A 23,576-nucleotide genomic window follows, 5' to 3' on the forward strand; every position below is an offset into this window, starting at 1 on the left:
GCATACCGCACAAACAAAAAGGAAAACTCCTGCTGGGAACCTTTCAAGGAAATTTAACTTGCATAATGTTTTGATCTTGGTGTTTATTACAGAAAATAAGAGTAATATTTCACTGGCTATTGTTATGTGTCAGCTAGTCTCTCCCTTTGCTTGCCTTTCCTTGATATTTCTTCTCAAATTCTCACTGAGGCTTATTTTAATAAAAACATCACTTAAATATAGCGGTTTATCCATACACTTAGGGCAGGTGAGATGGACCGATGTTGAGAACAGTTTATTGCTTGGTGCTTGCTACTGTATAAAGGTTTGGCTGTCGTATCTGCAAAGTCCTGCCTGGGTTAGTTGCAGTTAGCCCTTGCAGGTAAAACTCAATATGTAGGTTCCATCCAAAATATTGAAATACAGTGGCTTCTGCTGATAAAGGCAGTTTTTTTCTTTTCTCCTCCTCCTCTCTTTCTTTACAATGTGATTTTTTTTTTTAAAAAAGTGTTTTGGAATAAAATTTTTGGAGGAAGTGAAATGTTAGAGCTTTGCAAAAATGCAGTTACTGGTGCTTTTAAGAAACTTTTTTTTTTGCCACAAATATAAGCTATTGTAACTTGCTAAGTAGCCACAGTGTATAGATCTTCCACCCACTCAACATATCACTATTTTAAAATAGTGATGGCTTTTCCTAGCCAGATTACTGTATAATAAGAGTGAACTCTGTTTAAGGCTGTAAGTTTCTAATGCATTGTGTTGCAGTTTGTAGTATTTTTAAATTCTAGGTAACTAAACATCATAATAAACATAATTAGTAAAGCAGCCGCTTCTTTCTTTCTTGGTTGACGTGGAAATTCTAATTTCTATGTTTTCCCATAGATGGGGGTGTGTGAGGGGAAATAAAGTAATACTCTGGGGTTTTGCTGTGCATACCAGTAGAACTCTGGGTTGATTGCAAGTATAGAATACTGTAAAATATATATATTTTTTCAGTCTGTTATGAAGTCAATGCAGGAAATCCATTTTAAAAACCAAATTTGAAGTATTTTTTTCAAAAACTGTTTTGCTAATCTCAAGATATATTTCATGGTAAGTAATTGTTTCCGTGATACAGAAAAAGCATAATACCAGGGAAGGGGGCAGGCAGATCACTTCTAATATCAACTTATCTTGAATTTGAAAAATTTTCTATATTTGTCTTGCTTGATTATTCTGGAAAAGTGACTTGGAGAGTCTAAGAGACTTGAACTTTGGGTGGAAACAGCATTTGACTTCACATTTTATGCTTGCCTGTACCTTTGACTGCAATACCCACAGGCCACTGTGAGTAATGGCTTGCCAAATAGTCTTAAGGTACCCTGTTAACAGTGTATGTTTGTTTGGTATTTAAGCTCATATTTATTTGTCTATAAAATCATTCAGCATGAACTAAAACTTTAGTGCTCTGATCTCAGTGAAATGTTTACTGGTATGTAACTGAATTATTGTACATTATATTACAACCCATTTACTCATTCCATTAGTAATACCAGAGACAAAAGTTGTTTAATCAGTCACATCAAAGGCAGCTGTTTGGTTTTGTATTTTTGACATAAGCTAACATCTTAAGTTCAGATATGAGGTCCAGTTCTTTAAACTGGAGTCATTTTAAAATGATACTTAAAATTTATTAGTTTTTTTGTTGTTGTTGTTTAGAAGCAGATACTAATTATTCTGGAGTTCTGATTTGGCAAGTAGCTTGGTCAGGGTCTCCTCTTCCCTCCCCCCGCCCCCCATTAAAATAAAAGCATGTTTAACTGACAGTTATACAAACCCATAACATATTCTCTAAGATACAAGGTAGATAGTTAAGGGCATACTTAATGGTAAATTTTGTGTTTAAAAATAGTGTACATCTTGGCTCTTAGTATGCTTTCTGCTTCCACTGAAGTCTCTAGAATAGTATGTACACAGCAAAATGTAAAATATTTTTATAATTTGTAATATAGAGGACAGTTTAGGCACCTCTAATATTAAATGTAAGAACAACTCATAAAATGTTAGGAAATGGAGGATAAGAAGGTTTTGCATACTTGTTAACATGTCACGTTGACAAGTGTAACATGTCAGAAAACATGTTAAAACTATAATTTAAACTTTTAGACCCTTTATTTGCAGTTCCACACACACATACAAAATTTTCTTATGTTAAGGGTGTATTTCAGCAAATTAGGGGGGGGAAAAAAAGTGAGTGTATGGCCTGCCTCTAAGGACCTGTGATTGGAATATGTAACTATACTGGAGATGTGTATGATATGAAAATAACTTTGTATATAAAAGGTTCACAGTAAGAACATGAAAATTAATACATGTAGGTCAAGAAGGGGTTGGAAATATTGCTTATATTTAAAAACCCTGAGAAGGTTAACTCAGCATGTGCAAGTTGCATGGTTTGGCTATTCAGACATCGAGGAATATATCTGTGCAAGATGACAACCTGTACATAAGTAATGTGCGTGCCGCCTTCAGGCTAGGGCCTAGTCTGATTTTGATAAGAGTAAGATAAAGAAGTTTGAGAATGAAGGGCTACAACAGAGGAACTTGCGGCTATTGAGAAAGTATGGCTTGATGTGAATTTGGTTTTGTAGATATTTAAATCTTTTAATAAACGTCTTGCTGAACTTAGTTGTGGACATTATATGCAAATCCTGTCCTCTTTATCCTACCATAAGGAGATCAATGATTCGCTGAATATATGTAACAGTTGTGTATCTGGGGATGGCTGAGGAGGAAAATAAGTGGATGTTGGTGGCTGCGCACAATGGATCAAGATGTGATGAGATGTGATCTGGGCTCCGTTTTGCTGAAGTAGTTAAATGTCACCTGATTGCTTCCATAAATTAGAATGTCCTTGTTTTTAAGGAGGCCTCAGTGTCTGTTACAGAAAATAAGGTAACAGAAGATAAACTGATGGTGTAGTTTACTCTTCATAGCTTTTTTGGGGTTCCTGCCCCTCTGCGATTTCACAGATGAACAATGATTCTGCCTCCCGGTATAGTTCATGTGGTTGAGATTATGGTTCCTTTTTCTGATTAACTTCTTTCATGTAGGTAGAAAAGCAAAATGTGTCAGGCTAGTCTATATTCTTGCAAAACTTTCATCCATTTGAGCTATAAAAATTAATAGATTTACAAGATGAAAAAAGGATTGTTAGTAATATTGGAGCAAAAATACTTTGCAAAGAAAGTCCCGAACACACTTAATGTTATTTCATAATGCAGTTTTCTGACCGTTCCTTCACTAGCATACTGTGAGAAACTATTAAATGACTTTTGCATTTGAGTAGGTAGAGTCATCTGCCAAAGTGATTAGTTTTAGAAGCTAATACTGGAGCATTAGTTATTCCACCTCATCTGAGCCAGGAGGGAAAAGCAGTGCTGAACTTGTGCTTTCCCCACTCCTACGTCTTTCTGAACTTGAACGTTTCAGACACTGCTACAAAACTGCTGTATTTGGTGTGCCTGTATTTTGTAGAATTCTGATAATTCTTTGCTAAAAGCTTTACCATAGTTGTAGCCCTGCAAACGTATTAAAATAACTTGTGAATCTCTTTTCCCCACTGCTCTCTCAGTGAATAAATATAGTGCTTTTTTTTAAAGTTACAGTATTCTTCATTTTAGGTTAACTTATGGAGTTCTGTATCAGTAAAAATCAGTTAAATACATCAATGCTATACTAGAATCTTTCTGTTTTAGAACTGATAGTTGGACCACCTGTTTATTTGCTCTGTGGGCAATAGAAGTAAACTGAAAGCGTTAGGTTCTAGAAATAACATAATCCCATAGAAATTGAATTTTATCCTTGTTTCCTGGCGTTTTATGTAGCAAAACATTTAACCTGGAATTGGTGGTATCTTTTTAAATGATTGAGAGAGCTGTTAGATACCATCCCCTGGCTGAATCCCCATGAGCAGCAGTGAATAGCTTCCAGATTTTGTTCTTGGATGGAGCATTCTTGGTGCCCTCCACAAACCCTTTTGTTTGTCGTAGATGATACCTGTATATCTAAAACCTGTGAGATGTATTTCTTGTTAACTTTTCTTACTGTCTGAGGTTTACAGGACAATTCACTTAAATTTTTGCCTTCCTTTGGGAAGGGAGCAAGTCTTCACATGTGTAAGATACCTAAAATGACTGACTGGGGGGGTCTCGGAGTTCCCTGTTTCAGTCAATGTAAGGAGGCAGATGCCTCCAAGAACTTAGCATGTCGAAGTTAGACACGTAGGCAATGTGAACGTGCCCTCCCTTCCCTCTCAGTATTTGGATTTCTTTTATTAAATGGTAAGAAATGTTAAATCGAGCTACTACTGTTTTTATTTGAGCATGGCAATTTGTTTTATAAGCATGGCTGTTTTATTTGTCAGGAATGTTTTATTTGAGTATTTTCACATTAGTCTGTGTGGAAACAGTTGTCTTCATTAATATTAAATAATGGCCTTTCAGGACAAACAAAAACATTGTTTATTTTAAGTCTCTTTTATGGGCTTTTTTTTTTTCCTTCATTTTAAAGAAGACTTGACAGACTTAAGTCAGGTGCCACTTTAACTCTCAGAAAAGAGGATTGCCTTATAATTCGATATTGATAGTAGTGAGTTTTCATATAAGTATCTTAATCATAGAAATGTTTTTAAAAAAGCAGTTTTTAATAGGCTTTATTAAATGAGGCCTTACTAGGTAAACAAACACCCCTTTTGATTCCCTCCATAATAGCGCAATGATTTTTTATTAATATTCATAACCAGTAGTTTGATATTTAGACCTTTACTTAGAGAGCTGTATTACTTGGTATGTGTTCCACTTGCTCTGAATTGACAACACAAGGAAGGAGTTAATAAGTCCATAGTGTGGATTTGCATGACAGCCTATTACTTTATTTAGTAGTAAACCCCCCATGCAGGGGGGTTAGTAATAGATTGACATGCTGAAAAAACTTCAGGTTTCTATTCTAGAACTTTGTTAGCGACCTGTGTGCTTCTAAGGGTCACTTGCTTTGGCGAACTGGTCTTCCAGTTTTGGGGGTGTGTGTGTGTGTGTGTGTGTGTGTGTGTTTTTTTTTTTTTTTTTTTCCTCCTGCCAGAATCACTGTCACAAATTCCAAGTCTTTTCTTTCTTAACATAACACTTTTGGTTTACTTATTTTAATCTTCTGTCAGGCCACAAAAGATGGAAAATATCTGTTTATCTTATCACTCCAGTCTAACAGGAAAGATTTCTTCTGATCTGAAAGTAAATGGTTGGAGGAAGACTCGCAGTGTCAGAAACCCCACAGCTCTTGTGTTATAGTAGGTGGCTTTGGAAAGTCTAGGAAACTTGAAGTAGGTGGAGGGAGTGGTGCATGTAAGAGCTAATCAGTGAGGGCTGAGCCATAGCTAATGGAAAGCTGGAGGAAACTGGTGAGGAAAGGGGGAGCGCTGGGACAGACATAGCTTTCCTGTGTGCCCTTGCACTTCTTCCTTCCCCTCTCCCCCAGAGGTTTGGATTGCACGTTGCTTTTACTCGTGTGTCAATGGGAGATCTGCATTTGCCCTTTTTAATAGGAGTTTTGACATAAGCCCTTTGTAACAGTTCTGGTAAAATGGGCAAGGGCTGCCTGCTGCTGCAAGGTAGTTGTATTGCATCTGACGGTTGTAGGCTGTAATTATTTTCTTCCAGCTAGTAGGTATGGCCCCTCTTCCCCCAATATTCATTCTGTTGCTTTTTCTTATTTTAAGAAACTGGAATGTCTTTTGTTATTAAAATTTTGAGGGAATTTTTTTCCAATATGCTATTTCTATGTTAAATATGCAGGAACAGATACCTAGATCTAGAAGAGCAAGGTGTGTTGTCTTTCCTTAAGTAATTTGAATCCAGATATTTGGGGGGGGGGGGGAGGACTGCCTTAGCTGCCAGGCAGTAGATGAATCCCCACATAATCCATCTCACTGGAGTCCCTCCTGGATGGGTAAATAGATCCTAGGAACAAAAGTGAGAAAGAGCTGTTGTCTATCCTGATAGCTCGGATGCTCATCTGCAAGGGGTACGGCTTGGGTCTTGGGTTATTGCAGCAAGTTATTCGCATTCAGTGGTGTCAACAGGAAAGCCTGACAGATCTGGGTCCCAGAATATACAATAACACATTGGTTGGGATACTCTTCTGGGACATGGTAGAGAGGCTGTAAGTTGTCTTTGGCAGATTGAGCGACTCCAGTGGGTGTGCTGCCTTGTGGACAGATATCCTCTTCAATCTGCTCAATAAAGACGTCTTTGTCTCGCGCTCTAGTTCTGCGAGTTACATCCTTCATTTGCTTTGTTTATCTTGGAGATTCCTGAAAACAAGGGCTCGAAGTCAAACTAAGTTAACTTTGTTTGGTCTCTTACCAAAATTAAGTTCAGTTTGATCAAAACTGATTTTCCAATGTGGCAGGCAAATGAACAAATTTGTTCATTTGCATTGCTCTCATGCTTATTGGTTTGTGGTTCTTAACCAATACTGAAAGATTTTATTATGCTTTTAGCATCAAGTTCTTTTCTTTTTGCTTTTCCCTCCTAGATTCTCAGTTTTTCTTTGAAAATTCTGGATTTTGTTAATTATAATGTGTCAATAAATGATTTCAGCTGCCTCTTCTCGCTGATGGTTGACTCTCATAAGGATTTCTTACCTCCATTCCATTAACAGAATGGTAACCACTGTGTGTGAAATTATTTGGGAAAAGATATTACAAAAAAATCAGCTGATTTGTGCCCAGCCCATGTCAAATTATAAGCCTCAATTTCATTTCAGTTAATTACACTATGTTAATAAATTCCACAAGCAAGTTATTTTTAATATTTCACATTAAATGCTGTTTATAAGACTTTAGTTCTGTTCAGCTATACCCACGCTGTTACCCAATCGAGTATCAGCTTAATCTCATGATCCTAAAGGTTGCAGGGTGATCTGATAGCCTGTTTGATGAGTATGCCAGCCGCTACATTTTATAACTGATTGCTCCTTTACAATTAGAGATTTTAAAGTCTAAAATAGAATAAGCTCACTGTCAATTCAGCACTGAAATGGGAATTGTATTGCATAACTTTCTTGAAAAGCTTTGAGTATAAATTTTAAGATTTGCATTGTGTGGAAAATGTATACAAACTTTAAAATATATGCACCATGCTGTGTAGAAGAATGTTCATTTTAATCTTTAAAATCTCCACAAGCCAAAAAGATCCTATGCTTAGGAAAGACAGATGTAGTAAGCTTTGGTTAGTTGGAAGTCTTTGGTTCTTGCATGAGCAAGGAAACTTTTCCAATTGCTTGAATCTGACTCCAGAATACATTATTTCCTGATGGAAGATTTTAGTTTGTTCTGTGATAGTTCTGAGACATTGGTTCTACATTTTAAAAATGTGTTCTTAAAACTACAGCTCCTGTTGAGTCAGTAATTTGCACTAGTTAAGGGTTTCCTCTCATAAGGTAATGACCCCTTGACCAATATCAGTAAGCTAAATTTAATGTTTCCTTGTTACCTGATGGAGAATGGTACTTCTCCTTTATTTATTAGGAAAAGTGCTCCTGCACTGTGTCTTGAATATACGTCAGAACAAAGATTGCTCGAAGTAATATTACTGACTTGGGCACAGGATGCTTTTGAAGCTTGTGTTTTTGCTAACACTAACAGACTGAGAAAGGCATGCATCAGGTGCTAAAACCAGAAGTTTATGTTAATATGCAGCCCCCCACCGTGCCAAAACTGATAACAGCACTAAAGAACTAGAATTAAAGGAGGTATTTATCTTTTACAGATGTTAGCATGTGTTTGTTGCAGTCAAAATGTCTCACCGAACAAATCTTAAGGTTACCAAGACTCCTTTTTGTCACATGAAAACAATAGGCTTCATATTTATTTTAAATGTGCCGCGATTGCAGAAATGTTTCCCAGGCTTTCCTGATGGGTCAGGGCATAGTGTAAAAAGTGATGTTTACCTACCTTACAAGAGGTCAAGATGTCCAAGCAGAACTATGTTTAGATATTCAGCACCATAGAAACATTGTTAGGACTCTGTTTTTGAGTAACACATTGTAATTTTTACTTCATTAATATTGTGTTTTTTGATGTGTCTTTGTTTTGTACAATATGCAACCAAATTAAAATGTGAAGTTAACAAAAATCCATGCATCGTGTATTTTGGTAACACACCATTGGTATTATCATTTGGTAATACAAAAAGTATCTGTTATAGGAGTTAATAACTTGTTCAGTGATATCACTATGGCCAGAGAGTGGTCCAGCAAAAAAATCCTCTTTCCTGGAGGGGGAGGAGGTACAAAAATATAATTTTTCCTCCTTTGTAGTTCTTTTATTATTATTATTTTTAACCAGGAATATTTCCTTTTCTGTAAAGAGAATTTAGTTTATTGCAAGTCTTTCTACTCTTTTTTCTGTTAAAACATAAAACTCTGGGTAAATACTATTTGTACATATTTTGTGCTGAAATCTTGTTAAGTAAATTAATGCTTAAACTATTGGAAAATAATATTTGTGTTTATAACCACAACTGGAAGAGCAAAGATTAGCAAAAGAAAATTGTCTTGATTGCTTTGATTTATGTAATCACCCTTTCATGAAAAGTGAGAACTTGTGGATTTCTGGCACATGGTTGTGCCACTGCTGGGAAGATGCGCCAGTGTGTTCCCTGGGTGTATGGGGCATATTTTACTGCAGCTATGCAAGAATGGCAGTTGTCAGAGATGTCCTTTACAGCCTTCCCAGATTTCGTCCGTGACTCTTAATGGAGAGATGAGCAGTCAGCAGGTTTCTTGCCTACGCGAGAAACTATCTTCTGATTCATGGCAGTGATGAAAGAAGTCTCTGCTAACTGCTGGTTACACAAAACATCTGGAACCTTTTGGACAATCAGCATGCAGAGCAAGGTCTTTACTTGCTACCTATGTTAACTTGGTAGCAAAACATTTCGTATTGTTACATTTATACCATCCAAAATAGTTACAGAATTTAAAATGCCAAAAAAGGAATTTTTTCCCCCTTTGTCTCTGTTATCAGGAAATCTCCCTTTCCCTTGCTGAAAAGCTGTAAGAAACTACCACCAGACATATGTTCCCTTATAAGCTGAAAACCAGCCTCTAGGTGTTAAGTGTGAGCACACTTAATGTGAAGCATGTCTTAATATGTTGCAATTGGCATAATAGTAATCCTATTTAACACAGATTTACTTGGGAGGAGAAATGGCTTTCTTCGTAATTATACTTTTTGGCTTTCTTGTATGATATGTCATCCCTTCAGGACAGTTAATTTGGTTGCCATTTGTACTTCATTGGGTTTTCCAGCTGAAGAATTACCTTTTTTTAGCCAAGTGCCGTTTTATAATATATTTTGAATATTTATTATCCAGGATGACTTTGTTCCTGTTATGACTAACACAGAAAACAAGTATGGTAAACTCTTGATGATGCCTTCCAGAATTGCAACTAAAAATTTGTCAGAACACTTCTTAAAGTAATTTAAATGTCTCTTGCCAAAACTTGGCATTTCTGGAAACACGAACCCTTAGGCCGACTTATACAAGCAGTATAAGTAGCTCAGGATTAAGCAATATAATAACTTCTGAATGCCTCAGCAATAGGTTTTTTTTTTTTTTTTTTTGAAGTGGAGGTCTGAGAGTTGGGTATCTCCAAGGCTTTACAAACCACAAGATCCTTAGAATGTGTCCTTAAGAGAGCTTTTATTTGTAGGCATGCCTTGAAAGCCTGAAATGCTCTTTTTGTTCATCTTTTGTTTTTGTTATCTTTCCTCATTAGTGTACACAGAAGATGACAGATATTACTAGGCTTCTGGCAAGTTCCAGGCTGCTGGGATTGATGCGTTAAATGTCTTTTCTTTAACAAAACATTTCACTTAGTTAAGCGCATGCTTTAAAGAACAAGGCGAATTTTGAAAATGTGCTGTGAGGAAAAAGGCAGGTGAGCTGCTGAGTCTGGATTGTGAAACTTTGAAGTTCAATGGGGGGGAGGGATCATATGTCAACCTTTTTCCCAATTTTTTTAATAAACTGTTTATTTGCTATTTCTATCAGATTATAGTAATTAGTTTCTAAAAGTGTCTGTTGACCGAGTAGTGTTTTCTCTCTCTGCATGAGAGACTGTGTGTTACACTGCCTAGATGATGCCAAACTTCTGCTTTCCTGCCAATACAGAACCGTGCAGGTAGCTCACTTTCAGCAGTCTGGTTTGCTTTACGTATAATCTGAAACTCATTTCAGGAAATTACAAGCTGTTTGATGTATTCTGATTTCCTGTTTAGCAGTTAAAGATCAATTTATATGCCTGTAGTGTTGGAAATGATAACATGTTTTGTCAGATGTCTTCATGGATAAGAACTCTAAAATTAGTCTAGTACAACTAAAATTGCTGTCCAGCAAGAGAAATGCCACCTTCCTTAAAACTGTGGTTCACTGTTCCCAAAGGATGGCCTCAACTAAACCCATGCTGGGAACAAAATTCCTCTCGTTTTTTGTGCCTACAGAGGAAATATATGTACAACTGAAATACCAAAGATTGGGTGGTTCTTTCTAACACTTCTAATGCTCTCTTAATTCACATTATTGCTGTCCCCTTTCCTTTCTCTCTATTTTACTTCCACTTCTTCTTTCTCCTTTTCTAGTATTTTTACAGCCTTTCCTGTTCTCTGCAGATCCCTGGGGAGCAGGAGCAGCACCTACAACAGTGAGGAACCGTTCTGAACTCCTCTCTAACAAAATCTTTTCTGTATGTGTCATACTTGCTTTTTGAGATCTGCCTGGAGTGTCTGAAGTAACTATGACCCGTATTCCTTCATCCATTTACTTTGGGGACCATGTCCCAGTTACTGATTTGGGTTTTTTAGTCTTCCTGACTGACAAATGGTCTTTCCAATCCCAGGTTTTATTTTAGTTAAGCTTTTTCAAAAGGATTTTTTTTCTAGGTACTCCTCCTTCATTTCTCTTGCATGTTCCACTTGTACACACAGATATAAGGTGAAGTCACAGTATTAGTTCTATGTACAGTAATGCAATTATGAAGAAGTCCCACCATAACATATAAGGAAATGGGGAATGGAAGTACATAACTTCAAGCTCAATTACATTTTGTGGTTTTCTTCTGAATATCTGATATTTGTAAGAGGATAAAAAGTATTTTAAAATGGTGCTGTGGCTTTTTGTTACTTCTCCAACTTAGTCATAATTGGCCAAGAGAAGGCAAGTGATTTGACCTCCTTAGACCTGATGTGCTAATAGAACTACTGCAGTGATGCAGGTTGTCTTGCTGGAAATAAAGCGAGTGCATTGCTTTCCTAGCCCATTCTTCTTTCTTTTGGAATTGTCTTATCGACATATTTTGACGCAACTTAAACTAAGTGAAGGTGGAAGGGAACATATTTCATTAAAGGCTACAGTTGTTCATCCTGAAGGTTTACAGCATCAGAGCAGTACTTTGGGCTGTGTGGTTAATGCTGTACTAAACTGGAGTTTATTTGAATTGATAGTGATGTCAGGGTCGCTGTCTATATGCCTCTCTCCATGAGCTGTATATGGATTTTTTTTAACTTGTTTCAGTGTGCATCTTTTGAATTCTCTTTTTAAATACTAGAATACGGAATAAATGCAAAGTAGAATCTTTATTCTCATTGTGTAAATATCTTCTTAGCTCTTTACTGTGTAATCTACACTTGCTTTGGCGATAAATCCCTCCTAAAACACTGCAAGTTGAACTGCATTAAATAATTCATAAAATAGTGAATCAGTTATGTACATTCTGTTTTTAACAAAGGACATCTTAGGAATGAATTAGTTGCACGTTTCTAAGTTGCAGTCTAGACCAACTTTCTGAAAAACGTGATGCAAGTTGGCTGGTGGTGTACTGCTTGCTTTCCTTGTTCTTACCTGTCAGAACCATTAGGAAAAGAAGACTAAATGAATGAAGAATTGGACAACTTCATTTTCTTTTTCGAAAGCAATATGGAAAGCTAAAAATATGACTTATCTTACCATTCCTCTTCCTTGTAATAAGTTTAGTTTCCATAGGAATGTTAAGCAGTGATGACTAGGAGCTCATGAGACAATTTCTCCTGACTAAAGTGTTAAACTCTAGTGTAAAAGGTGACTATTGCCCCTTCTCCCTCACCTCTCTCTCTCTCTCCCACCCCCACATGCACTTATTATGTTGGGGCAAGCATTTGAAGCAGTTTTCTGGGTAGGTCATCTCACTCATTTGCATGGTAAAGGTTTTTTGTTTCCAGTTGCATACTGAGGATGACAAATCAAAGCACTTTTTCCACTGATTCAAATGCAGTCGCTCCTTTTGAGTTTAAGATTTGGTGCTGCATGACCGTTTTTCCTTGTGTAGTTGGAATGCTAAATTAAAGTAGTTTGGCATATCTACACTGCGTGTTTTTCCGTATCCTACTCATTCATTAACTCTGTCCTTGAGTCGGATAGCGTAGACTGAACAGCAAGAATAAATGTGCTCTTACAAGCTGGTTTGAAGTTTCCAGTTTTAGACAGGACTCTTGCTGTCTTTTGAAGAGCTTGATGATTGTTATCTGCAAGTTAATGTACTTTCAATGAGAAGGTCTAGTATAGAAGAATTCAGTGTGCGTATACACTCTGATGTGAAATCTCTTGTTTTGGATGGGATTGTTGCAAGACTGCAGACTCTAAATTTAGTACCCTTCACCCAAAACCATTGTGAAGAGTAAATGAGTTCAAAAATTGCAACAAGTATTGGGTGAAATAGAAGTGACAGTATCCTCTGTGGAAAATATGCTGTGACATTTTCTTAGTCTAAGAAATCTGAGTAATGTAATAGGGCTGTGGGAGAGAAGAAAAATGAAATGCCTGAGAGAAGAAGTGCTAAGCAAAAAAGAAAAATCGGAGAAGATGATTTTGCTCAGAAAACAGAGAATTTAGTGGTGAATTTCAAGGTTTGTTCGCATAGCTTTGCCTTCACTGAAATAAAATGAAATGTTAGGCAGCTCTTTCTTGAATTGATTTTTCTCTCTGTTCCCAAAATCAGGAATGTAGTTCTTGCCTTGTTCTCGAATTAGTGATTGTTATAACATTCATGCTTTAAACCTGTGAGGTATAATTATGCAAAACTACCCAAACAAAAAACAAACTACCTTCAGCAAATAAAAATGAGGAAGGGTGTCCTGAGGCTCACTCCTTAAGGCCTTTTCTATAGGGGGGAAGATCTCTGTAGGCTACAGGTAGCAGTTATTTGACAGGTATACTAATGTATGTAAGTGTGGACAGATGTGCCTGAAACACTAATGTTTTAATAGGACACAGTCTTGTGGGTGCCTAATTGAGATTAATTGTTCATCTATATTCTTTAAGCATCTAAAAAAAGATACCTGGACAATTACCAGGTAATCCTTAGTGCTTATCCCAGAATGTTTCTATCTGGTTGCTCCAATGAAATTTTTCAAAATATTATTCTTTAAATGATCATCAATGTATGAATCATTCTGTGTGCAGAACATGTCTGGAGGGTCTGTATAATACAAAAATTGTTCTTCCCTTGGAGCAGACAGACCTGCTTTTCAATGCAAACATGAGCCTCTTCAGTATTGTTGGTATATTGTGTGTGACGATAGGTTTAGCCAGTGAGAACAAAAGATTTATCTAATTTTCTGATGATCAAATTATTCAAAGTAGTTTGGAAACAAAATTGCTAGTGGGGAAGACTCATTAGGCAGGTAACTTGCTTTTTTTAGAGTTTGCGTCAGTAATACTTTTGGACAAATACTTTGGTTACGTCAGAAGACTCACTGTGATTGTCTCGCTTTTTTGGGAAGGTATTATTTATTTTTACTAATCTTACCTGTTTTCAGAGAACAATCTTCCTTAAATATGGAGGGGGGAAGAAAAAAAAGACTTACGTTTGGCAGTCTCCATTGCAATGTAGTTCTTGTTTCTTCTTTTGGACAGTTGTACTCTCCTTCATTTCAAGGAGGGGTTTTAATATTCTAGGCTCCATGTGAAAGGAAGTATTTTCCAGGTTTGCCAGGAAGGATCTGTTGCTATGAAACTTGAACAAATCTCGACCTCTCTCAGGCTTCATGTGTCCAACAGAAAGGAAGTAAGGAATCTGCTTTCTGTGGCCAGGGCTTTCAGAAGACCGGGAGGCAGATCTGTGCTCTCCCCTGCCTGGGAGAGGAACGGAGACGTTGGGGTTTTTGGAAAGCTTGAAGCAGGACTTTCTGCATGCCTCCTTGAACGTTTTTGTATTCTTCTAATCTTGTGGGTTTCTTCCTTCATAAAATGAAGGCTCTATATCAATGCTCAGTACTTACATGAAGAGAAGGACAGATGCCAGATAAATGTAGCTTTAACAAGTTTTATTTTATGTGCCTCTTAAGGTCAGGTCACTAGCTCTTTTTGAAATCAGTGAGAAATTTGTAATTTTAGACAACAAGGATTGGACTGTAATCTGTTTGTTTCCTGATAACTTATTGCTCAAGTTCAAAACATACTAGCATACAATTATTTAATGTCTTTAATCTTCAAATATAAATATTTGGCTTAGAAGCTCACATTCAAAATAACTCATGGAAGACTGAAAGCCAGTTGGAGTGCTATAAATTTTATTTTATTTTTTAATTTTTAGCAACACCTAAGCCATGCTTATTATATGAAATACATTCTAGGAATAAATACGTATCTTGTCCATACAGCCTTTAATTTGAAATTCAGTGTTGGAGAGCCTTTATGGAGCTTGACTTGGTCTGCTCAACTAACCTTCAGGGAGAGTTTTGTGAAGTTCTGTCTCCTTTTTCCTTTTTCCTATCTTAGCTGTTCTGCAGAGGATTGATGGCTGAGAGGAGTTGGCATGTTATAGGAGATAAGTGCACATGATTGGGATGTCTGAGGTTTCCATTCATGTTTGGTTGCTGGGGTTATGAAGAGTGCCTAATTTTCAGAGTAAATACCATGTTATTCTCTTGTTTTAAGCAGTGAGGGAAGAGGTGATAAAGTAGACAAGAATAAATAAAGTGAAGCAAACTTCTTGTTTTTAACTACAAAGTAGATTTTTTTTTTTCAGTTGAATGTGCACAAGTTGGGGTGAAACTGTGTGATGAACAAGAGATTGGGTTTGTTTGTGGAGGTGTACGCTGAAAATCCAAGAAAAATACAGGTCAAATAATTATAAGAAAAGCAATCAGATATTCAGTTAATGGTAAGGATGTCTGAAGAAAGTGTCCCAACAATACTAGTATTATTATGTCCCAACAGTATGTTAGCAGCCTAATTAGTAACAAATATGTTTTTGTGTATGTTTAGATTTACGATTGTAACACTGCGCTATTTGTGTTGTGACATTTTAAGACTAGCGAGCAAGTGCTGGAATGTAACCTTATAGACTTGTGATTTTTGTGCTGTGAGTGAGACCTACTTCATTCCTTCTGGAGCACGTAAAGATGGGCTGTAGTGGATGTGACCGCGGCAGCAGTACGTGGGCAGACTGCGACCGAGCAGTACTCTAACCGTACGCTTGAGGGCTCTGTAGACTGTGAGGAGTGGTGCCGAAGCAATTTCAGTTGAAGAATGTATTTTAAGTAAATTGGTGCATTGTACCTATGCAGGGTTTAATGCTTGCTGGGCTATTTGGCTATTTGCCATAATTGGCTTTCCATTCCCTTGATTGGAATTATAGATAAAAATTTGCTAATCCACTTTCTTTGCTGAAAGTATTAGAAAAGTAATCCATCTTTTAAAAATGCTCAAGCAAAATCATACAGCATAAAGAATGTTTTATGGAATAATGAGATTAATGAGGACTGTGAGGCATATGTAATTTAAAACAGTTTTCTGTGGTTTTAAGGGGAAAAATGCAATCTGGGTACTATAAAGCCATAAGTACTTCCTTTTTTATGTACATGGAGGAATGTATTTTAAATGTACATTATATATTATGCTTTTTTGTATATAAAATGTGAGTATTTCAGTATAAGGAGTAGTTATTTATTTGTGTTTTTCTTATGTATGAAAATATTTGATTTCAAAGTTCTTTGTGTTCTTTCTTCCCTCTCCCCTCTTCTGCCCACAGGGGATCCGAGCACGCATTTTGGAAACTCTTGTAATGCTTATTCTTCTTGCACTGCTTATCCTTGGAATCGTGTGGGTTGCTTCAGCTCTCATAGACAATGATGCTGCCAGTATGGAGTCTTTGTATGGTATGGAATTTGGAATTAAGAAAAAAAAAAAAAAAAAAACCATGCACACATGCACTTATTTAATTATGGAAGTGGATGTTTTCAATTAAATGTATTTCTAGTAAATCCTGTGCCAGTTCTGCACAGGTTGAGAAGATGTATCAGTTTCGTCAATACAGTTGTTTTCTGTTCAGTGTTTTTGTTTTTTATCTCTGTTCTTAGCAAGCTGAGAAATTCTGTGCTCTTGTGGACAAGCTGTTTTATATCTATGTTAAAAACAAGTTACTTAAGTGGGAACAGTACTAGGGGATTTAGTTGCCTGCAGACTTACAAACCGAGTAAATCTTAGCTTATACTTCAGAATACAGTTGTTTAATCTTGAAGAAGAAAGCTTAAGGAAAGAAGTTAATTCAGTTGTGCTTGTGACATAAGCAGCCTCTTCCTAGTAAGCCAAGGCTGCACTCAATATTCTCTTTACAGATCTCTGGGAATTCTACCTCCCATATTTATATTCCTGTATATCACTGATGGGATGCTTGTTACTTCTGTGTAAGTATTCTGATTCTTTCAAAAGATGAATGTTTGTTGTTGTTGTTTTTAAGAGTAAAGGAAACTTTTCATGTTGAAAGAGTGTTTTTTTAAAGGTGGAAAACAGTATTTTTATTTTTCATTCTTGAGTTTAAATTTCAAGTGAAACACATTGTGTTAAATTTGGGTTCTGAAGTTTGTAAAACAAATGCTACCTTACACTGAGTTATTCTAGAACACTTAATTTGTCCTTCTATATTCAGTCAACTATCCTTATTTCTATTTTAATTGAAAATGTTCCTGTATAGGCAGAAGTTAGAACACAGTACAGTGAGGTTTCATAATCACAAAACTGGTATCTGGCCAGTCTGGATGTCAGTTATGTGACTGTATGCAAAACAAATGTGGTAAATGAATAATCTTATACCAACTGGTCCTAGCCAGAGTTCACTCATACCTGTTTGGGGGAATAGGAAAGACAAACGGCTCCAAATCCCAATTACAGTTTCAGTTGCCCCCTTTGAATCATTTCTATGGAATTGCTGAGAGGGAGACAAAGTCTCACTTTCTGGGTTATCATGGTATCTCCTGTTCTTCAGTTTTTATAAATAAGTTTACAGCTAAAACTTACTGGGCTGTCACTATGGAGAAAGGGTGGGAAATTATAGTTTATAAGATATTTACAGAAAACTAGGCAGATAAATCTTACAGGTATTGCTCACAGAGACCTCAGTGAGTTTTGTTAGGTTCTCTGAACGTGGACATTCCAGCAATCCCCTTTAATGGAGGGAGGGGAAAGAAGTGAGAAACGTGGTTCTGAATGTCCCAGCCTGTTCAAGATCGATTCACAAGAGTTGCCGAAACAGTTTTTGATGGAGAAGTTGGCTTACAACCTTCCTACATTTGTCCTGCAGTTTGTTTCAGCGGAACTGAAAACATAGCACGTGTTCCAGGGCACCAAACCAGATCACCAAAATAGTTGGGATTAAATAGCAATTTTTGGAGAAGTTATTTTTAACTTAATTTCAGTGCTTTGGTTGTATGAGGCCCTCCAAGCTTTTGTATCTGTATAGTTGAAAGGGCAGCATACAGCAGTGGGGAAGTGGTAGAGGCTGCGTTTAGAGGTTCATTAGATCTTAAAGTTGCTTAATTGCTGAAGCAAAGTATCAATAATTAAGTGATGAGGCTTTTTCCAGTGATTTGGAATATCACTTCCTTTCCCTATTCTTCTCTGCTCGCAGGCTCCCTCTGTAGTCAAGGGAGACTAGCTGAAGTTAGCCTTTGTGAATACTCTTCAATCTTGTATTTATCCCATAATATGCAATAGTCATAGTGAAATACTAGTTAATAAAAACAAATGTGATCATCACCTTAATCTGTGTGCTTTTCCTTTTTTTGACAAGACTGTCTCATGATAATGGAAACCATAAATTTTTGTTCTCATTTCTGCTGTTACAAATCCCTTCCCTATCCTACAGCCTTCAATACTTGAAGGCTGTTCTTCCTAAACTGTTGATACTGGAGAATTATTAGTAAAAATCATGGTTTGTGAGCCTTTCTCCCAATATGTGCTATGCCTGGAAACTCTCATTTAATGCATGCTACTATCAAAAAAGGCCAGTTTTTATTTCATTAAGAAAAGTAAGTAGCTTAAAAACTGATAGCTAAGTTTATCAATTGAAGTTGCTGTATAACTTCTATAGCGAAGCAGCTTCACGATCTTAACACTGTTGCTGCATCTGTATTGATAGATTAAATACATGGGAGGTGATCGCTGGCACTGATCATCCGCATCCCTGTCCTGCCATTCCCAGGAGGAGGAGATGGTGTGCATGTTGCCCTAGTGCTAATGGTGCCTGGGCTGGGTGAGCTGCAGAGCTGCACCTGGGAATTGTTTGGGAAGGAGCTGACTGGCCTGGGGCAAAATCGTGCCAGGGATAGTTCTAGCAATTTACTGGTGTAGACAACCAAGTCTTAATGCCCAGGAATGTTTCCTGGCACTGCTGAATCCACTAGTGTGGACATAGCCTCTGGTGCCACATGCTTGGAATAAATAATTACCTGGGCAAGTTCAGATATCTGATTGTATGCTGTTCCCTGATGACAAAAAAATTCAGTTATGCTCTCCGAGAAGTGCTCATCATCTTCAAAATGCATATGGTAGCAGTAAGTTTTTTTTAAAGTTTGGATTGGAGTTCGAATCCCTCAAAAAAAAAAAAAAAAAAAAAAAAAAAAAGAGTCTTGGACTTGCAAATTGTTCTTTTCCATGTCATCTTTCCTCTGCAGTATGCACACCAGTGGGGCTTTCACGGATGTTTGCAGTAATGGGCCAGTTGCTGGTGAAGCCAACAGTAAGTGTGGCATAATTTTGCCCTCGTGCGCTATCCATTAGGAAGTACAGTAGCATAATCCCATTAAGGGGTGTCTCTTGTTTTTTTTTTTTTCTTTATCCTTTTCAGAATGTGTGTACTTCTACATAATTCTCTCTTCAGGTCATCTAAGTTTCTATAGGTAGTATTTATATACATGCTTAAATTTTTGTATAGAACAGAAGACTGTCTTTAGAGAAAAAAGTTTTTACTAGTATAGACTTTCTCTAGTTTACCAAGTTTTACCACTGTTACTAGTATTAACGCTTGTTTCCAGTATTGCCTACATCTGAGTCTTAAAAGTGCTTGAGTGGTTTGTTTTTGTTCCAAGTTCAGCAGCTAAGGAGATGAGACCAAACTAAAGCTAGAGGACAAGGAGAAGGGAACTCCTTATGTCCTTAGTGACATTAGCCTTGCTGTAGGTCCTTGATGCCTGTAAGAACTTCTTCAGTGTGGATACCATACCGTCCTTGTAGGGAACTCCATGCGAGGGCAGGGAAGGTCTGTACTGTGCACAAATGCTCTGGTGGCCTTGCTGTCATGTTTCCTAGCTTGTATTTATTGAAATCTGGGTGCATCTAGGTCTTATGTCCCTTTTCCTTATATTTTCAAGGTTGAACTGACTAATGAAAATATACGTAAATCTTTTGCTGTCTGTAAGCTTTAAAGTCAAAGCACTTGATTATACTAAGGCAGACAGACTTTATGGATTTTGCTCTTAACTTCCAGTAGCAATGTACATAACTTGAAATATTGGCTTGTATGAAAAATTGCTTTTGAATTTACTTTTGCAAAATCTGTGTTATTTTTGTTTAAATCAGATTGAATAAGGTTGATAGGTTATTAATCTCTTTTTCTAATGTAGAATGATTTGAACGTAGGTCACATGTCCTGTCCCTTCCCCTGTTCCCTAAATGTCTTTAGATTGAGATTGAATGTACAATTTTAGCATAAAACAAAAACTTAAGTTTACAGTGAAGAAATAGTTCTGTAGTAGAACTGAATAATCTTCTTCGGAGTTCATTGTTGCATCAATGTTGTAAAGTAGTAGGATGTATATTCAAAATAAACATTATTGAAACAAAACAACCTTGACTAGTTTACTGCAGTCAGAGAAACAAGTGAATGTTTCTGCTGATATTCAGTCAATTCATGTTTCTGTTTCCAAATACAGATCCTTGAAGACCTAGATGAGCAGATGTATATCATCACTTTAGAAGAAGAAGCAATTCAGAGGAGACTTAATGGTATGCGTGTTCTAGTATTGCTTCAAATACAGTATTTAGAGAACCTCTAGTTATGAGTATTGATCTCAACAGAAAATAGCCACTTTTCTCAGAATAGAGAAGTTCAAGATTTTAAGCTTATAATGATTGCTACATACTGATTGTTGCTTCTGTGGGACCATGAGGACAGAGTTCCTCACTATGTTGTTCAAGACTGGGATGGTTTTGTTATTAGCATGTTCATCAGCTCTAATGCATGAATATTCTGAGACTGAGAAAAAGTAAATTGAGTAGCTAAGCAGAGCCACCACCCTTACTGCAAAACAGTCTGGGTTGGTAAATGACTATATTTTAGCCTTGTCTGAAGAAAGAAAATATTAGCAAGAGGCTCAGCTTACTGCACTGAGATTTTTGTTTTTTATTTGGAGGGTTTTTTCTGTTTTAGTTCAGTTTTGTTTAACGAATTACTAGCTTAAATTCTAAATACACCAACAGTTCTTCACATTCTAGGAGCTATATGCAATTCTAGGAGCTTTGCAACCATTACAACGAATGATTACATAAATATTTTAGGTTTCATGTTTAGTTTTACAGTTTTGCACTTCTTGACATGTTTTTTGTTTTGAAGTATTTCAAGAGCCGTATGAAGTTTTAGTTTGTAAGATAAAGAATACTACAGCATTGCGGACACCATTTACAGCAAATGTATTGATTCTAACTCTTAATCTGGTGATCATGTTGTTCAAGTTCTCTTCTGAATTGCTTTTAAATGTGTGGATGGATGAGGCATCCACAACTTATACAATTGCTTCAGATTGGATAAAAAGGAATATTCATGTCATGACTTTTATTCATTGTTATGACTTCTCTGAAAGGCATGTGACTTTTTTTAACCTTAATTTTCTTCATTTCCTCCATTCCTCATGTACTCTCCATTCTTCTGTCATCTGTCTCAATCTTTTCTTCTCATAAATCTCAGTATGTATTTTCTTTCGAAATAGCTTGGTCAGGGAATTTGTTATAATCTTTAGGCTCAAACTTTGGCTTCAGATTTCCATGTTAATTTTGGCACTTCTGGTATGTCTGGATCAACGCTCTTTGAGGGGAATAATTGTGTTTGGTGACTTTAACAATAGAGTGTGGTGGTTATCTTTATTCCAGTGTTGAAAGTTTTGGGAAAAGTAATGACTTATTTTTGCTAAAATCAACCATGGTTTCAGGGCTTAAGTTCAATACTCAGACTTCTTTTTGTATTTTCTCTTCCCTTCTCACCTCCCTGCCGATTGCTAGGTTTTGCTAGATTTTCTTTTTTTGTTTGTTTTTGTGGAATGTTCCTAGTGTTGTGCAACTCCAGATGAGGAACTGGAGAAATTGAAATACTGGTGGTGATCAGCAGTAACTACTATTAATTCATTCACAAAGGGCAAATATTAGTTTTTGAAACATTTTTACTAAAACTTCTGAAGTTGTAAGCATCTTCATAGCATTCATCATTGTACTTTGATCCCAGACTGTCTGAGGCTGTTAATCTTCTGGTTATTTTATGAGGTCTGCTGTATTTCTTGGCTACTTGTGGCAGATTGCGTCCTGCAAATAACGTTCATCTTTGTTTTGGAAGCTGTGTTTTTATACGGACACGTGCACGTATGTGCACACATGCACAAAGGTGCATACATTGAATGTCTTTGAAGCTGTGATGAGGTAATTACAATTGTTCTATGTGTTTGATATTAGCTAGCAACTGTAAAATATTTGTTACTGAATATTTTATATTGTCATGGTGATGAAGCTTACATACAGGAATAACCGCTGGGTCATTTTTCGGTAAAGCTTTTCAAGTATCTATTAGAAGTAGTGCAGCGCGGTATCCACCATTCAGGTGGAGAATATATTTATTTAGATGACTTTGTTTGCTGCTTTTCCTGTTTAGAAGTCTATGCAACAGTGTTTTTCTCTTACAATTCGGTAAGATTGTTAGTGAGGTGGACCTTGGCTGTAGGAGTCTGTGAGCTGGAGCTGGAGTTAGGCGATGTGCAGGCGGCTTCCTTAACCACCAGTCAAAAGATTTGATTATTTTCTGGTGAACAGTTTACAAGTCAACATGATGCGGAACTGTAGCCTGTCCATATTCCATAGAGCTCTTGCCGTCCTGCTCTTGAGAGGCAGAGGACATAGGGCTTAAAGGCCCTTCAACAGGAGAGGAAATTGAATTCTCTCACGTTTCACTTATTGAGGGAATGACATTGGCACCACCATCTAAAGGAATGCTTGAAAACCTATAGTTTGGTATACAGAGAAAATTAATGGGCTTTAGCTGAATATTAGATAAAAATCTAAATTTGAAAATAGCGTGTAGGTGGAGGGGAAAATGTTGTATGTGCAGGAAGATACTATTCTGCAAGGTTTTTATGAGTAATTGTTTAAGTAATTTTAAGTATGGTTCTCATTTATGTGGCAAGGATGGAAAGCTTCATCTTCTCTGCCAGAACTCTTTCTAATACAAATTATACCAGAAAAACAAATATCATTTTTGCTAGAACTATGGAGACTTTTAAGCACTTCATGCTTACAATGTTTACTGCATTTTGTTAAAATGTGTGGAGGTTAAGGTGTGGTGCTAATTACATTAATAAATGTAGTCCTCCAGTGTTAGAGACCATAATCTGTGATTTAACATGAAGACTGCGTAAGTGCAGTAGTTTTTGTTACCGTATCAGAGCTGATGTATTAGGCTAAAGACTTCCCATGCTGTGGCTGTTGCAACTGTTCCACAGTTTTAACAGTGGAAATACTACATGTGCGTAAGGGATTTAGTTTAAGTAAGCTTGCTGGACAGTTTAGCAATAAAGTGTTCTGAAATATATACTCCACTTATATGAATCACCAAAGAGTTTAATTTTTACTAAAACTAAAGAGGATGAGCACAGGCTCAATCTGGTGATTGCCAATACTGATTAATTCTTGGTGGAATAACTGCTGTCACACTCCTAGCACTGCTTTGGCCTGTCCTAGTGTTTTTTCAGACAACACCTGGACATAGCAGGGGGTAGCATGAATCATCGTTTCCACTGGCTAGGCTGGGTAAAGTCTCTGGTTTTGGAGGAGGAGGAGAATTTAGCTGTATGAGCTGTGCTCTTCTTTATTAGTATAGCTGTAACTGTCATGGCTGTGGTGCAGTTGACAGAGTTTTCTGTAAACCTCCTCATATTTGAAAATAAATCTAACTATGGAAAGCATATTTTCTTTGTGGAAACTTTTTTC

At 36.8% G+C, this 23,576-nt stretch overlaps 1 protein-coding gene across 7 annotated transcripts in view; it reads left to right on the top strand.

Moving 5' to 3' along the window:
- Positions 1 to 23,576, top strand: part of LMBR1 (limb development membrane protein 1) — a 79,505-nt gene that overhangs the window by 32,963 nt on the left and 22,966 nt on the right. For all 7 annotated transcript variants that reach the window (XR_010883534.1, XM_067291939.1, XM_067291940.1 and 4 more), the window contains 4 exons: positions 16,087 to 16,213; positions 16,673 to 16,741; positions 19,007 to 19,071; positions 20,264 to 20,336. Coding sequence is in view for 6 of the 7 variants with exons in the window: in XM_067291939.1 (XP_067148040.1) it covers positions 16,087 to 16,213; positions 16,673 to 16,741; positions 19,007 to 19,071; positions 20,264 to 20,336 (334 nt within the window). In the remaining variant the exon portion in view is untranslated. The remainder of the gene's footprint in view (positions 1 to 16,086; positions 16,214 to 16,672; positions 16,742 to 19,006; positions 19,072 to 20,263; positions 20,337 to 23,576) is intronic.

This window comes from Apteryx mantelli, chromosome 2 (genome assembly GCF_036417845.1).
Source record: "Apteryx mantelli isolate bAptMan1 chromosome 2, bAptMan1.hap1, whole genome shotgun sequence".
Classification (NCBI taxonomy): domain Eukaryota; kingdom Metazoa; phylum Chordata; class Aves; order Apterygiformes; family Apterygidae; genus Apteryx; species Apteryx mantelli.